The 18,093-nt window shown below is 35.2% G+C and overlaps 2 protein-coding genes across 2 annotated transcripts; one reads left to right on the top strand and one right to left on the bottom strand.

Annotated features, from left to right (window-relative positions):
• The first annotated feature begins 3,649 nt into the window (after positions 1-3,649).
• LOC100499953 (uncharacterized) lies at positions 3,650-5,437 on the top strand. Its single transcript, NM_001251590.2, has 3 exons — positions 3,650-3,825; positions 4,654-4,919; positions 5,019-5,437. Exons 1-3 carry the CDS (start codon positions 3,823-3,825, stop codon positions 5,167-5,169), a joined length of 420 nt encoding a protein of 139 aa, NP_001238519.1. The 5' UTR covers positions 3,650-3,822; the 3' UTR covers positions 5,170-5,437.
• A 4,244-nt stretch (positions 5,438-9,681) lies between these two features.
• LOC100807932 (pentatricopeptide repeat-containing protein At3g53700, chloroplastic) lies at positions 9,682-12,410 on the bottom strand. Its single transcript, XM_003542415.4, has one exon. The coding sequence runs from the start codon at positions 12,265-12,267 to the stop codon at positions 9,997-9,999; it is 2,271 nt and encodes a 756-aa protein (XP_003542463.1). The 5' UTR covers positions 12,268-12,410; the 3' UTR covers positions 9,682-9,996.
• Positions 12,411-18,093: the final 5,683 nt, after the last annotated feature.

Here is an 18,093-nt window from a genome sequence, read left to right as displayed (position 1 = left end):
CAAACCAATTTGAATTTATGCAAAATCATCCTCAAGATCTGATAGCTTCCTATCAGTTGTTAGACCATCATTGAACTTAACATGGATAAATTCTTCCACAACTAAAGTTCTTGAGGTAAACACTATGAAAGCTTTGGATGTGTCAAAATACCCCACGAAGATACTTTTATCCATCTTTGAATCAAACTTTACAAGTTGATATATGGTGTTAAGGATAAAACACTCACATCCAAATGGATGAAAGTATCAGATATTGGGTCTTCTTCCTCTCCAAAGTTCATAAAAAGTCTTTTTTTTTATCAATGGTCATATCAATATTTTGTTTTGAACATAGCAAATTGTGTTTACTACTTATGCCCAAAAGTATTTAGGAAGTGAGTTTTCGCAAAGCATGATCCTAACTATTTCTTGTAGAGTTCTATTATTCTTTTCAACTATTCTATCATGTTAAGGTATTCTTGATGATGAAAAGTTATGAAAAATACCATTTCTTTCACAAAATGATTTAAAGTCAACATTCTCAAATTCAGTTTCATGATCACTTCTGATAGAAGAAATACAAAATCCTTTTTCATTTTGAACTCTCTTACAAAATATCTCAAATACTTTGAAAGACACATGTTTATATGTAAGAAAGTAAACCCATGTATATCTTGAATAGTCATCAACTACGACAAAGTTATATTTCTTTCCTCCTAGACTTAGCGTTTGAGTTGATCCAAATAAAATCATATGTAATAGTTGTGTCAATCTAGTAGTAAAAGTAACATTTTTAGATTTAAAATAAATTTTGATTTGTTTCCCTTGTTAACATGACTCACAGAGAAGATGAGTTTTTCAATAAATCTTGAACAGTTTATTCACTAAATCTTTTTTAAAAAGTTTTAAAATATGTTTCAGATTGACATCCTTTTACATATAATTTTAGTATATTATCCAAAGTTTTAAAATATGTTTCAGATTGACATCCTTTTACATGTAATTTTAGTATATTATCCAATTTTTTCTCCATAATGCAAATTAAACAAAATCATCAATAATAAGGTTTGATATTTTTTTAGGGTTCCAACATGGAATAAAAAATTAAATGAAATGATATTTTCCTTCTCTGCTCTTAAATCAATCCACACACACCCAAAAAAAAACATTTTTTCTTTTATCTCTTTGTGGTAGAGACTATGGACTAAAATGAAATAATTATATGTTAATTAATTCATGTGTTACCAAGATTTTTTTGTTTCTCTTAACTATTCTCTTAAACCAAATTCTTGTCTTATGTGAAAGATACATATGATTAATAAAAAAAAACTAAATAAAGAAAAAATATATCTCCTCCATATCTCCCACTTTATTAAAATTCATTTTCTTCCTTTCTTACTTTTAAACTAAAAAAATTATAAAAAGACACTAGATACAGTATTATCTAAATCAATGCCAGTTAATTCCCGATTGATTAGTTTAAAATTAAGCAATCAATTGTTGGAAAAGAGTTTTCAAGAAAAAACAAAAGTAGAAAGAACTTTCATTTTCATCCACAATCTTTATCATGTGGGCTATTATAATAATTTCCATTCTCATCCTAAAACATTACACGAGTCTCATAATAATATGACTAGAAAATTAACATCAATAATGTAGTTTAATTATAAAATCAAGAATTTTTTTTATATCAAAATATTATAAAATCAAGAATTAAATAAAACAAGATTTGTAATCTTAAATATTAATTTAATATACCATTTCTACAAAATTCGCAAAAGAGATAAAATATACCAGTAATTTACTTATTATTTTCTAACAAGATAGAAAAAAAAAAACAAAAGCAAATCCAATATAACTTTTTATAAAGAAAAATGTTTGTTAATTTTTTTAGTAGGAGTATTCAAAGCAAGGATCTATCCTTCTCCCCATTCATCTTTTATTACCAATTTAATCTCATATCTACTTAATACAAATTATTTTAAATTAGATAAGATTGATTTGATCTTTAAATCAAATTGATTAATTCCTATAGGCATAAAAAAATAAATTTCATTCTTAAAATGATAATTTTAGCCTTGATAAGTTTAAAGTATTTTTGATCTTCATAAGCTTCAAAATCAATTTAATTGAACGTAAGAAACGTTCTTAATTAATTGTAAGTAAAAATTGAAAAGACATGTGTTACCAACACTTTGTGGTGTGGTGGTGAGGTGATTGAAGACATGAATGTTTGGGCAGCGTTGCAATTAAAGGAATATGAATACGGGGTCGCGTAGGATTGACGCAGAAAAAAGAATATCGAGGGGACCCAATACCAAGTAAGTGTCATTGTTGGTCTCTTATTTTTCCTCATTCATGCTTTACAGGAAATATCCAAATTTAAATTTTCCATGAAAAAATGTCAATTGCCAATTGTCAACCACCAACAAATATCCCACTTTACGCCAGCCGCCGAATTATGAGCCAGCTGTTAGCTTAGTGCATGTTTGTTAAAAAAATTATTTTAACCAAACAGATAAAAATAAATAAATTCTAATCCTTCAGCAGAATTATTTTCACCTCAAAATTTATTTTATACCAGATTTTCAAACACTCTTAGTCATGCACACGACGTCGTTCGCCTGTATGCCACCAGCGTATGCATGCTTATATATACATATATATCATAATTAATTTAAAAGATAGTAGTAAAACAAAACTTAGCTATGTAATATACTTTTTAAAGATAATAATAGTTTAAGAGAATAATTCCTTTCATTGAGTAGTGTACTCTAGATGATGCACTTGAAAATTTATGTTGCTGAGTTTTGAATTAATGCCATTTAAAAGTATAATGAAAATTTGAAAATAGTGAAACAATATTTAAGTATGTCTCATGACTTGTATAACCTAACCTACTTTCAATATCATTTTGTTTTACTTCCAGAACGTATCTAAGTCAAATACATGTAAACAAAAAATAAAGTTTCAAATGAAAAATCTCAAATATTTTCGAAAGTTATATGATTATCGTATGTGGTTTAGATTATTAGGCGCAATGTCGCTTGATACGCCCAGAAACAGCAAGCCGAGTCGAAGAGCAGAAGCCACGTCAAAATTGAAAAGCAACGTTGGTACAATTTAAGGGTAAACAAATAATTTCATCCTTAAAATAATAAAATACCAAAAAAGTCTATAAGTTTTTGTGTTGTAACTTTAATACTTAAACTTAATTATTTTTGTTATTTTAGTTTCTGAAGTAGGTTAATATTATCACTTGTCACATAATTTTTTGAAATTTTGAACTAAAAATAAGAGATTTTTTTTTTAATTTGGAATATATTTTTTCCTTCATAAATGTCAAACTTAAAATTTAACCCAAGAGATCGATTCAATTCTAATTGAATCAGTCAGAATTAACAACAGATAAATTATATTTGGATTGTGTTTGATTTGGATGAGAAAAAACACCAGAAGAAAATTTGTATACTTTATCATATAAAACTCACATTTTACACTTATCTTAATTAAAAAATTTAATTTTTATTTTTATTCTGAGAAGCAAACAAATCCTTGGAGAAGAAAATGATTATTTATGTGCATTTTAAACACGTAATTGTATTAACCGGGAGTGTTGAGATTGGTCCATCATTAATCACAAATTTGACGCTCGGAGACGCTCTTCCGCGTGCCACAATATAAATTCAATTTAAATTCATTTTCTCCTTCCATTCCTTCCTTCCTTCCTCAACCCAACCCAATCTTCACCTTCGCCCACAACAAATCCCATTCCTGCATCTCCTCCTTCAGCATCGCTGCAAACTTTACTTTCCATTTTTGTCCTTCCTCCCCGAGAAAAAAATGGTTAGTTCCTCTCTCTCTCTCTCTCTCTCTCTCTCTCTCTCTATATATATATATATATATATATATATATTGTGTTTTTTAAACCTCAGAAAACGGATAAGAGAGAACTGAACTGAAGTTCCCAGCGATTTGAAGTTTTCTTCCGAAAACCTTGAAATATATGGCAATATTTGTTCTCGCGTTCTCTCTATCTGTGTTCCTGTAAACTGTTTTTGGCGGTTACTGCTTTTTTTTTCTTTTGAGATTGAGCTGGATTCATGATCGATCTTATCATCATCAACACTGAACACTGTAGAATCGAAGTTGTAATCACGCGTTTTGTGTTTCGCTAACTGTTCATGCGCATGTTCTTTGGTGATGATAGATCTGATTTTGATATCGATTTCACCGTTTAATCTGGAATCACATTGTAGTGTAGGGATTAGCTTTTTCTTGCTTGCTTGATCCTGTAGTAATGATAGCATATGGTTTGTCTTTGAATTGTTTTCTGTTAGATTTTCTGCTCTAAATTACTTGGATCCATTTTTTGTTGCTCAGGCATATATTTAATCATTTTGCCTGTTTTTCCTTGCCTACAAATTTTTATGTTTATTTTATTGTTTTCTATGCATAATCGCTTGGGCTTGCTGCTTTAAATAGATTTCTTGAAGATTTAGTTTATGGTTTAACTCAATTGTATCTGTTAAGTGTAGTTGACCCCTTATAGGGGAATAAAACTTGGTCATTGTTGTTAATGTTATAATAGCAATTGACATCACATGGGCATGTTGATCTGTTTGATTTCATGTGTTAACTGCCAACTAATTGTTGATGTATGGAATTTTACAGGCGAACGCAGCATCTGGTATGGCCGTCCATGATGACTGCAAGCTAAAGTTTTTGGAGCTCAAGGCGAAGAGGACGTACCGGTTTATCGTTTTTAAGATTGAGGAGAAGCAGAAGCAAGTTATTGTGGAGAAGCTGGGTGAGCCTGCAAATGGTTATGATGATTTCGCTGCCAGTCTTCCTGCCGACGAGTGTCGATATGCTGTTTATGATTTTGATTTTGTCACTGAAGAGAATTGCCAAAAGAGCAGAATTTTCTTCATTGCTTGGTAGTAGGCTCTTACACAAACTGAACAACCATAACTTAGAAGATTTGAAGTAGTAACTAATTTTTCTATATTAATTTTGTTGCTTGCTTTTGTCTGAAGGTCCCCTGATACATCTAGGGTTAGGAGCAAGATGATTTATGCCAGCTCCAAAGATAGATTCAAGAGGGAGCTTGATGGGATTCAGATTGAGCTGCAAGCAACTGATCCTACTGAGATGGGTCTTGATGTGTTCAAAAGCCGTGCCAATTAAATGATTCTGATTATGCATAATAGGAGTTGTGATGGGGATGGTCAACTTGGCTAATTTGGACTCAATTTTCCAAGTTTTGACATGAGGTCTATAGCAGCTTCAACAAAGCTTTTCTTGTTCCAGTGTATCTTGTGGTTTGTGACATATAACCCGTGTTTGGGTGTCATCTTAGCCCTATTCCTACTAGTTAATTTTGTAACTGTTCTTTGTGTGATTGGACGAAAATTTGGGATCAGGTATTGATGTAATATTGCCAGTTGCCATCTTATTAATGTCTTGTGACTTAAATTAACTAAAATACTTTCTTGAAAACAATTTAATACCTACTATGTCATCCATAACAAAATGGAGGGGTAAGTTTTGTGGATGCAAAATAATTGTGTTGGTATTGTTGCATTTTAAAACAAAGCACTTTGTATTTTTTCGCTGTTTTTCTTTGAGAGTTAAATTTAGTACTGTATTAAACAATAGCTCACTTTACAGAATGAAGTTTTCTAAAATTTGATTATGCCTATGTTAGACGATACACAATTGCATCTTTTTTCTCCTCACATTCTTGTAGGAGTTTCAAGTGCTTAAGGCGATTAATTAAGCATTTTCACGTTAGGCTGAAGAATTTGTCACATTTTTACCCAAAATAATTTTGTTTATTTGTAAGCAAAAGTGATGGAAAATATAATAGAAACACTGAATCGATAAAATTAGCACCTCAAACTCTTGGTGTGATTTCTTAGAACGAGAAACTCAGGCATCTTTAACAAATTATTATCTCTTACTGACAAAAAAGTGTGCATTCTACCTGGGCTTCCTTTATTGGCTTTATTAGAACCACAAACGAAACCTCCGTGCCAATCAATGCATGGTTCACTGCTGCACACTTGTGTTCCGGCGCACAGCTTATTATAAGCACGAGTGAATAAAAAAGAAAATACTCAACGTACCCACAGAAGCAGAAACCGAAGTACACTAGGCACACAATACAGACCAAGTGAACTTTAACCATGAAGTCATGGTGTCGGACAAAAGACCATATTAAATAGCACACGAAAGAAAAACATTATGGAATTTTCAATTTTCCTCTGTTTATCATTAAGTAAAATCAATGTATTAGCTTTTAACATCATGCCCTGTTTTTGTCAAAAAAAATAAAAATCATGCCCTGTTCTGTTTTCTATTTTAAAAATGCATTAAAAATATAGAATAAAATCTATGTATCAATATTTCTTAATCTATGTATAAATGATCTAGTATATTCGTGATAAAATTGTTAGTTGTCTATTCTTCTAAAGTTATTTGCTAGTTTAGCCTGATGGGGCACACTTAATTGTTAAAAGCGGTTAAAGAAAGAAAAAGAAAAAAAGGATTAAGATATTTAACAAGAATCATTTTCCCTTCCAACAAGTTAAAGCTAGGAAAACGAGCAATGATAACAGAATCATAATTCATCTGGTAGCTAACGAAGTTCCTCCAGAAACACAATTATGAATTAAAGGGAGGGGGGAAGCCAAAAACAATTTATCGCGCCTTCTGCCTGATGCGGGTATTACATAGCAAATGTCTACGAGCAAGATGAAAGCTCCATTAGCTATTACGTATATAAGTATATTATAGAACCTGTCTCCTTTGACTATTGACAAAAAAAAAAAAAAACAGGCATGAATATATATTTCACCTGGCTAAGATGGATGAAAAGTTATACTATTATAGAACTAGTAGTACTTGAAACAGTCATCTTTTATGTTTTCAAGATCCCATGAGTCAACTTTCTGAATGGGGCGAAAAGACATAAAATAATAACACAGCTCCTAATTCAACTCCTTATACAATTAACACTGAAATTTTGCAAGTGTGTAGCAGCACGTATTGGAGAGCCAGAATAATTTTTTTTTCCTTTCATTTTTGAGGGGTTGAATAACGGGGTCAAGGACCAAAATACAACACCAAAACATTGAACTATCCTCGCAAACACCGTATACTAGCACAGGCAATAAAGCAACGTAAATACATGAAGGATGGAACCTGTTCTATGCTTTCCCAAGTCCAGTGAATGACCATGCTTGGCAAGTTCATTGGCAATTGGCATAGCCGTTTCCTTAATGGTAAACACGATGAATTTGGTTATCCCAGAACTACTCGATGATGATGAGTATTTGGATAGCCATGACCAACATAACACGGTTGACCACTATAACATCTCAGACTCAGCAGCTGGATCGCACGGATAGTATAAGATGAGAAATATTTAGCAGTTGGCCAACCTCAAACCATGATAAATACCCAATAATTCAGGTTGTGTTATAGTACAAGTGCCAAGATTGCAAGAAAAAGTCACAAGACGATTCATCCTCACTTGATTATTCTACCACAAATGCACTAACTTGTGAGCCATCAGTATTCAGCTTAAACCACACGAGGGTGGGTGCATGACAATGAGTCTGGATCACTCTTGGATGGTCACAATGATTTGAAAAAATTCTATTGACTATTAGAGCTCTATGGTAGTCCCTAGCATGCTCATGCACCTGCAATCAAAATAAGCAAAACCCCCATTAGAGTGGCTCAAATAGTAAGCAAGCTCAAGTTCGGCGATTGAGGGGTCCACAATGTGAGGGGTTTGAGCCTGCAAGAAAGTAGGAAGGGGCAACGTTGGTACCACGAGTAAGGTTTAGTCTCATAGACACCCAAAAGTGTGCGGTAACACCTCCCAAGAACCAGAAAAAAAGGAAACCTTAACTAGTTGAGAGATCCAAAGGATTGAAGTATACATTCACAGACAGTAAACTTCCAAACGCATGATATATATATATATATATATATACACACACACACACACACGGAAGCATCAACCCAAATACCCTAATCCCAACTAGGTTGCACCATCGAATATTATCCCTGAAGAAAGGCTCCTGGATACTAGATGGTAACAAGTCCTACCATTGTAAGCCAGATTGATGAAAGCCTAAATTAGCTAATCTATCAGCACAACACAACAATTATCCTCCCAATAAATATGAGACACCACAAACTGCATAGAGTAAGAGAAATACAATTTAACCAGCAATTTCTAAAGTACCAAGGCACGGTATCCAAGTTGTGAAAAGTTGCAACAACTAACTAGTCAGATCCTAACCACAAGAGATGCCACCCTTTTCAAAAGCGATTTCATGGCCTCCATAGCACTAGTGAGCTCAGCAACAGGCGAAGAAGCCACTCCCAAAGAAAATGAAAAACAGCCCATGAAGCTTCCTCTATAATCACGGTAAATGCCACCACAAGCTGCGATTGCCGGAAAGCCTCTGGCAGCACCATCAGTGTTACATTAACACCAGCTTGCCAAGGGAGGATGCCAGGAGACTTGGAGGATACGGGGTGCCTTGGAAAGATGGCCAGAGAGATATGAAATGCCCTGAGAATAGAGAAGTCGGAAATTGAGTTTTTCATAACCCCTTAGATAGATTTCCTGAGAGAGAAACAGCACCAATAGTGTCTGATATTATGCGAGCATGGGAGAAGTAGCCATTCTGGAATCTTGCGTTATTCCGACTGAGCCAAAGAAGCCATGCTGTATTAATGACAGCTGCCAGAAAGATCTCTTGTAGCAGAGAACTCACTGCCTTAGAACAGCTCTCGAGCAAGGCCAAGGGCTCAAGCAATAAGAGGTTGCAGCCTAAGATAGAGCTGAGCCAACTCCAGAAGAACATGCCAAACAGGCACTCTATCAAAAGGTGCCTTGCTGTTTCACCTGCTTGTCCACAGTGCGAGCAAATGGACACAATAAGAGGGCGTCATCCGAGGGAAGTTTGCCAACCAAAAATCTCCAAAAGAAAAAAGACGAGAAGGAGGGATTGAAGGCTTCTGCCATGACACCTTGTCATGAGTACCATGTAAGCAATCAACTGCATTCTTAAAAGACATATGAGAGTTCATATGTAGTTGACTTCATTTTGGGGAAAGAACTTCTCCAACACATGACAGTTCATATGGGATAGCATTTGATGTTTGTTTACTTATATTAGGAAGCATATTCTATCTTAAAGTTTAAAGTAGGTTAAATTAGTTTTTTGGTTGTCTGATTTAATTTTTAGATTCAATTTGATTCTCTAATTTTTTTTAGGTTCAATTTGGTCCTCTAATTTTTAAAATTGAAGAATTTGCACTTTATGGAGGTTTAAAACCGCCATTAAGTGGTTAGTGGCGGTTTTAAACCGCCACAAAATGCACATTTCATAACACTGTCAGTTTAACTTAGAGGACATGACCAAATTGAATTGATTTTAAAAATTTAAGGACCAAATTGAACCCGAAAAAAAAAATAGAAGATCAAATCGAACCTAAATAATAAATTAGACGACCAAAAAACAAATTTAACCTTTTAAGGTAAAATGCTTGCTGTACTAACCATAATACCAATTTGGGACCGACTAGATTCTTGTTGAGCATATGTAATCTATGTAAAATATAAACCTGCAATTCTCATCCTGGAAATAAAGTACTTAAATTAAGAAGTGAATGAACTCCTTTCTTATGCTTTGAATCCATTAAGAAATATTCATATGAATGTGCTAGCTACAAGTTACATGTTTGCATTGTCCCCTTGAAACTGGAAACAATGAGGATGAGGAAGTGGTATTCATCAATGAGGCCAGCCAGATGAAGGCAACACTAGTGCTGAAATGTATTCACTCCAAGTCTGTAATATGGTCTTGGCCCTTGAGTCCTGGGTTTTGAACACCTTCATATGCTTCAGCACCTTTATGCAATGAGGAGCTTTCCCATAACATTCTTAAAAGCATCACCAGAGTGCACTTACAACAAAGCTTTAACCACTCAAAATCTCCTGGGCTTTTTCCGATCCAAGATAGCTCCAAGATTGGCTAGTGCATCATTAAATTTCTGAATCTTGAGGAAGCCTCTAATAATAGATGTTTCGGATTGTGAGAATCTTCCTTTCTCCATCACCATATTGATGAGTTGAATGAGGGTGTCCTCCATGGATAAAGAACAAAGACCTTCAGCCAAGAAACCAAATGATGGGAACTCCGGCAATATTCCTTTCTCCAACATCTCAACTGTAAAATCAACAGCCTCTTGTATCGGCCCTCCACCATTACAGAGGCCACGGAAAACAATCTTGTATGTTATAACATCCGGAGGATCACCCTTTTCCATCATTTCTCTGAAAAGCCTCATGGCTTCTTTTGTTCTCTTCCTTTTGCAGAGTGCTTGAATCACAGGGTTATACGCTTGTGGAGTCAAGACCATACCTTTCATCTGAACAGATCTAAGGAGCTTACTTGCAACATCTACTCTCCCTGCCTTACACAGTCCCCCAATAAGTGTCCCATATGTAACAATATCTGGCTCGCACCCATTCAAAGTCATATTCTGCACAATATCAGCTGCCCTTTTTATATCCCCTTGTTGGCAGAAGTACTTCAGCATTGTAGTATAAGTGAACTTGTCAGGTTTTAACCCTTCCATTATCATCTGATCCATAAGCTGAGCAGCTTCTTCCACTCTCTTGCTCTTACACAGGCCATTAATAAGCGTGTTATACGTCACCGAACTTCTCGACACCCCCAACATCTCCATCTGATCGAAGATATCCTCTGCATCCCCAACCCTATTGTTCTTGCACAAACCATCAATCAAAGTATTATACACCACCACATTCCTCGCACAGCCACTCAATTCCATCTCCTTCAGCAGCATCAATGCTTCCTTAAGCCTCCTTTCTGAACACAGACTCTCGATCAATATACTATACGTAAATTCATCCGGATCACACCCCTTCTCCTTCATCTCCTCGAACAACTCCATAGCAATCTCCCGGTTACTCGTCAAACACAGCCCCTGTATCAAACTATTGAACGTACAAACATCGGGCAAAACCCCCTTGCTAGTAAGAACACGGGCAAGCTCGGTGGCCGCCTCAACGTGATTCTCCTTACACAAAGTACCAATCAGCGTGTTATAAGTCACGGTATTCGGCTCACAATCTCTCGAAACCATGTGGTGGAGAATCTCCACGGCCTCGTCGATCTCGCCCAACTTACACAGCCCGGAGATCAACGAGTTATACGTATAAACATCCAATTCAAACCCTTTCTCGAGCATAAAATCCATCATCTCCAAACCCTGTTTGATATGCCCAGTCCTACATAACCCATTCACCAAAGCATTGAACGTAACCTGGTCAGGGCAAAACCCTTCCTCCTCATAAATAAACCTCAAAGCCTCCTCAATTCTCCCCTCTTTGCAAAGCCCATTCACCAAAACATTAACCGAAACACTCGTGAGCTCGCACCCAGACTCCACCATGAGTTCCTTAATCCTCAGCGCGCCTTCCACGTCAGCCTCTTCTATAAACCCCTGCATAAGTGTGGTGAACGTTTTTTCGTCGGGCCTGAGCCCGTAGTTGGGCATGTCCTCAAGCATAAGAATCGCGGGCCGGAGCTGATGGGCCTTGCACAAAGCCCTAATTAAGATGTTGAAAGTGGAGACGTCGGGTGGAACGGCGTCAGCGACCATCTTCGAGTGGAGCGTTTCGACGAGCTTGAGCTTGTTGGCTTTGACGAGGAGGCTGAGGGCGACGTTGTAGAAGCGCGTGTCGGGTTTGACGGCGAAGTCGCGCTCCATGAGGAGGAAGAGGGGGTTGATTTCGGCGTGGAGGTGATGGGAGGTGGCGTAGGTTTCGAGGAAGATGAGGAAGGTGGACTCGTCGACGGGGATTTTGGAGGAGTGCATTTGGCGGAGGAGGGTGAGCATTGAGTCGAAGGAGCCGGCGCGGGCGAGTTGGCGGAGGAGCTCGTGGAAGACGGAGGGGTGGGCCGAGTAGTTGGGCTGGGCCGAGGCCCATTGGAAGAGGCTGAGGGCGGAGGAGGAGTCGGGCTGGCGGCGGAGGAGGTCGAGGAGCTGGGAGGGGGAGAAGTCCGGGGGGAGGGGGTGGTGGGTAGCGGAAGTGGAAGATGAGAGCGCGGAGGAGGAGGAGAATCTAAAGGTGGAAGAGAGTGAGAAAGAGAAAGGAGTTGTGTGGCGTTGGGTTATTACGGTGTAAGCGAGAGGGAGAGGGTGGAAGTGGAGGGAGGAGAGAGCCATTGGGACAGTTTTACAAACATGTGCTGTGCATTGAGAATGGATGAGCTGTGAGTGTGTGGAGAGTGAAAAATCAGTGACCCTGTTGTTGGATGAGGACCAGAATAAAATCTCTTTTGGGGGTAAGAGCCTACCCTATAAGCTTATTCTTTGTCTATTTTTGCGTTTTGTTTTTTAATACTTTCACCAGGGAAGTGTAAGAAAATTGGTTTCATTTCTTGTTTTAAAATTAGGAAAAAACATTATTATTTTTTTTCTAATTTATTTTTCAGTCTCAATTTAGTTATCTTATTTTTAAAATATTTGTTTTGGTCATTTAGAATGAGTTCAATTTCATCCTTTACAATGATTAATGTTTAAGATTTTTTTTACAAAAAATAAAAAATAAATACTTCAAAAAAAATTAATATTTATTAGAGACAGTCTTACTAAAATATTCTTATTCTCTCTCCTAATTTCAATAAAAATTATTAAATCTTTTAAAATATCATTATTTATTACATGATAAAATTAAAATAAATGTTTGAATATCTATTAATTGAAATTTTTTAAAGGATTTTTTAACCCATATTTTAGGATATTGGTTAAAAAACTAAAATTAAAAAATATTTACTGTGAAAATCATACTAGAAAATAAAAATAGTTTTACTTTAATTTTTGTAAAGACATATACTTTAAGACCCTGATTAATATTTTTTATATATAGAAGGTATTGGTGAATGTCTTGGACGTCCTCTTCAAAAAGAACAAGGGCTCGACAAATTGAAGATGGTTGCTAACAAAGGTTTCAAAGAGGCAAAGTATATCTATGGTATGATATTATTGTCTACCACTAATTTTTCATTACAAGAAGAGGGTTTAAAACATATGCGGGATTTAAGGGTGGAAGATTGTGCTATGAAGTGCTAGAAAAATGTGAAGAAATGGGTTACAACGCGTTATTGGTTGCCACAAAATGATTTTTGGGTTAGAAACAATATTCCTCTCTGTTCGTCAAAATAAAAGTTTAACAAATTCATGTTCGATAATATACTTACAACATCTGATTTGTGTTCCAAAGTAGATGGATTGTTCATCCATGGCCTACAAATAGTAAGCAACATAAGTAGTTAAAAATAATTATAAATTTGTCCATACAAAACATATACTATACACGTACCAACTTCCGTTTTTTAAATTTTGGGTTACTTCTCTTTTTTCTGTATCATTGTCTGCCTGGAAACATAGGTCAAATTATTACTCATGTTAGTATCACATGCATTCAATTAAACAAACCATAATCCAATAAGGTCAACACGCTTACTTTTTTCGGCACTGCATTAGGCATCTCAATACGACCAACTAGTGCTACATCTTGACTGAAACTTACGTTAGCCCCTTCAGTGTTATTAACAGAAGGATCATTGACGTTAAAATCTTCACCGCAACTTAGGTCGTCTTTCATATATAATTTAACAAAGGATAAGTCATTGCACATTGTCAAGTCTCCTCACAGTTGGAACATTGTCGAGACTTTTTCTGTTTCTTTTTTCGGGGTGCACCTTTTGTCTTAATCACATTAGGATTCTTCATATCATCTACCATACCACTAGAATGCCTAACAGGATCACCACCCAAATCCACTCGTTTCTGCAACCTTTCAGTCAACTTACATAATTCATCCCTTACAAACTTGAAGTTATCAACATCTTTCGAACCTAGTTCACACAATTTGTTACAACCACCTGATAGAGCCCCAAAACCACCTATTTTGATCATGTCAGGATCGGTTTAAGAAGAAACATAACAACTAAAAAAGAACTCTTCGTATCCTTCAACCATTGCTTACAAATCAAGCTTGAGGGGAATGCGTGGATGTGCTCAAGACGCATCGCCCACATAATGTGCGAGCATGGAATACCAGAGGACTCAAACATCATACAGTCACACTAAAATTTGGATTCAACTTCGTCATACTTAACAAAATGTTGACTAAGCCGCTCACTAAATTTGTCCACCTTGAAAGTAACCTTGCCCCCTACTTGACATCTATTTATCACATTTATCCCTTCGGCATTGACAATCTACTTAACCAAATCATAAACATCCTGTGTGTATAACTTTGCAGCCTCCCGCTCATTCGTAGGCAATGAAGTATTTATGTAAGGTTCGGTATAAAAAAGCTAAAAATCTAAAAGCAACTCATTGTACCAAAAATCTCTTAAGGACTTCTCAAAGTTAAACAACAGCTCAACAATTGAATCCTTCCTTTTTACATATATTTTCAAAAAAGAGTTCACCCCCTCACACTGAAGTTGTCCTTAAATGTGCAAAAAATGTGTCCCTAAGATAAGCAGTTGCCCACGTTCGCTTCTTCTTATATGTTTAGGCAACCCAACTATTTCCTTCAAGTTTGTGCTTCTTAACAATGTGCTTCCAAAAAACTTCAAACTTCTTCGGCTAAAAATTACCATACATGACTGTTTGGAAATCTTCATGAAATTTTTTATTCTTCACATTGTTAGATGCATTTTTTTTGTAGGTGCCAGGCACAAAGCCTATGAGTTGTGTTCGGAAAAACCTTTTTCATTGCCTCCCTCATTGCTTTATCTTCATCAGTTGTTATAGTTTTTGTTTGCTTCTTGCACATACAATCCAATAAAGCATTCAACACCCACTCTTAAGTTTCAGTTGTTTCATCTGATACAATAGCAGCACCAAATATCACTGTTTTCATATGATGATTTCTACCTGAAGATTACCATAAGCTTGTTGTACTATTTTTTTTGTAGGTTGCATCAAAAGCAAGTACATTTCCAAAGCATTGGAAGTCAGTTCTACTAGTCCCATCTGCCCAAAATAAATTTATCAACTTACCATCCTCTGTAACCATGTATCTTGCAAAAAAATAGCATTGTTGTCACCTTTTCCTTGCAAATAATTAATTGCAGCCAGTACATCTCCTCTTTTGACTTTGACACGCTTCAACCGCTGAATATGATTGATCAAATCTCTCTTGTTGAATCCAATCCTTATGTGTCCCCCTTTTTTTATCTAGCATATACCCCATAATATGACATGTTTTCACACCTTGCCCCATGCAAAGCATCAACCTGTGCTTTGTCTCCACAAGACAATCCACGGTAGGTTCGGATTAGGAGAACATAATCTATGGTAATGACCCTCCAAAAAGGTTTCCACGTATAAATTAACCACAGTGTGAGAGAGCTGAAGGTGCCCACCTACCAATGCTAGGGAAATACGTCCCAAAGTTTCGGGATGAGAGAGCTGATGGTGCAGAATCATCAATGCCAAGGAAATATGTTACGAAATTTCGGCGTGAGAGAGCTGAAGAAGGTGCAGAATCACTAATGCAAGGGGAGTATGTTCTAAAGTTTCGGCATGAGCTAGCTGATGGCTAGCTGAGCCGAGGGTGCAGACCCACAGAATCACTATTTATTAATGTCAATATAAATATATAATTAACTATCGTTTAGCAGCATGTCAACTAATTTTTCTGTTGTATGGTCAGGTTGATTGGATATGGTAATTCAAAAGAGAATTGATTTTGGGTATACTATAAGAATAAGAATAATATTCCTCTAAAAAAAAGAATAAGAATAATATAGTACTGACTATATGTCTAAGTATTTGATGACAATTTTTTTCATAAAGAGGACCATTTATTCTATTGGATTGGATATTCTTCCTTTTGCAAATTACTTATGTAGAATGAATTTTCGACATCTAGAAACTTATTTGATATTAATAAAGAGAAAAAAAAAAGAAAAAATAAATATGTTCGATAATATGATATACTAATAAAAAAATAATGAATATTAAAGAAATGTTTTTAAAAAAGTGGGATCTAGCTACTAAAATAATCACCTATATTTTTAGTGAAATCCCTTCTTTCATTCATGTTTTTTTCTTCAAAATTTAAATCCAAAGTCTTAAGGTTCCAGAGTTTAATGTTATGTGAACCAACGACTTGTTGGTATAGTGTGTTTGGATAACCTATATAATACTATGATAAAGTAGAATAACTATTTATTAGATCATTTTGTTTAAACTTATTTGTTAAAATAAAAATTTATTTTAATAAAATAAACAACTTTCTATTTTCTAGTGTGTTTGTCTAAATTATTGTTACTTAAAAAAATAATTTTTTTTAAGAAACAAAACCTATCTATTTCTTAAAAAAACATATTTATTTTAAAGTTATTTTTTAAGTTTAAACTAATTCACCCATTGTTTTACTTTTATCATGAAAAGTTAAATAATTTTTTTTATTGGTGTGAATCCAAACACATTATAATTCTATGTTAACTATATGATTTATTAAATGTTTTTATTATAAAAATAATTTTGTAATAAAATTTATATAATTTTTTTTTATCTAACACAAAATTTAACTAAAGTCATTTCAAGTTAGATTTAATTTTGAACTCAAAATTGATTTTTCAATATAAAATCCAACATATGAAAACTTACCTAAAATTAGATTAACTAGTATTTTAACAAGGAATCCATCATGATGAAACCAAACGCATACTACTAAATCTCATTCGGCAGTTTTCTTTTGGGCGAGTGAATTTAATGTTGCTCTGTAAGAGCACGCATAATAGATTCTGGGAAAAAATTCTCGTAAATTACTGTATCTTGTTGACATTTCTTGCTGTTAAGGGAGTTCCATATTGGTCAAATGGCATTATCTTGTTAGAAATTTACTCATGCATGCATGCTTGTACGTTGTTAACATTTCTTGTTGTTTAGAAAACATATACTAATATTATTATTAGGCAGCTACTATTTCCCCAACCACCCTTTGAGGAGTGTAAGATTTGATGTCAATGATGTCATGGAGTGGCTCTCCAGTTTCAAGCCTAACATGCTAAACCGAACCCACAAAGCATGTCAATAATTCTAGGTCTCACAACAACCCACAAACACAAGCCATTCCCTAGAGGCCAGAGAGTTCAACCTACCTCATTCGCCCATCAACCCCCACCCAAAACTCCAACAACCCCACACCTCAAAAAGTAGGTTTTATTAGGTTGTTTTGCTCTACCCACACATACTCGAACCATTTCCTCAGTTTAATTAAAATGCAAAAGATATGGATGGATCTTGCTAATCAGTATCCAATCAAATGTTTAAAAAAATATTTATTCTATAAATTATGAATAATACAATTTTTTGCCAAAAGATATAACCAATCACTTCATTAAAAAAATCGCATCACTCTCCTAACAATAACATGTATGATCATTAATTTTTTTATTACACTTACAATTGGACCTATAAGTTTGTGCTGTGTGAAGCCCAAAACATCAATGCATGATTTCATTTTCATCAACTCCTACCTATCTTAGGACCCAGAGCGAGCATGTTTTTGTGGCTCTCTAATTTCATCCGTTCATGGCCTCTACTAATCTATGCTGCCACTTGGATTATGGTAATGACGTTTACGGTGGCAGTGGCTTCACTCTCCACAGAGGTGGCTTTTGTCTCCGCCATATCTTCCTCTGAGAAATGCAAGAGTGATGGGTCCCTTGTTAGAGTTAGAGTTCCGTTGGAGGAGACACCGTGTTTCCCTGCTCATCTTTTCACCAAGTCCCACATCGATGTTATCGTTCCACCAATCTTTGCAGCCCTAATTGTAGTTGCTTCTGCTTGCGTAGTAACAGTTGTGGGCCTATGGGAGCATGATTAAACCAATTTATAGAAATAGATGCAATTAAAACTTCCTATTCTTTGTGGAATCAAATTTATTTACGTGAATGTTATTCTCCATTGTCAAATAGTATTTGCATTTAAAAAGTTTTATATTGGATTATTTACAATTTA

The sequence above is a fragment of the Glycine max genome, chromosome 13 (assembly GCF_000004515.6).
Source record: "Glycine max cultivar Williams 82 chromosome 13, Glycine_max_v4.0, whole genome shotgun sequence".
In the NCBI taxonomy this organism is placed as follows: Eukaryota; Viridiplantae; Streptophyta; class Magnoliopsida; order Fabales; family Fabaceae; genus Glycine; species Glycine max.
Note: the sequence above shows the minus strand (reverse complement) of the source record. Positions and strands in the feature narration are given on the sequence as shown.

Excerpts from the sequence above, each read along its gene's own strand:
- LOC100499953 (NM_001251590.2), top strand. Across the intron at positions 4,920-5,018 it reads AGAATTTTCTTCATTGCTTG|GTCCCCTGATACATCTAGGG; the intron begins GTAGTAGGCTCT and ends TTTTGTCTGAAG.
- LOC100807932 (XM_003542415.4), bottom strand. The coding sequence starts at position 12,267 with ATGGCTCTCTCCTCCCTCCACTTCCACCCTCTCCCTCTCGCTTACACC.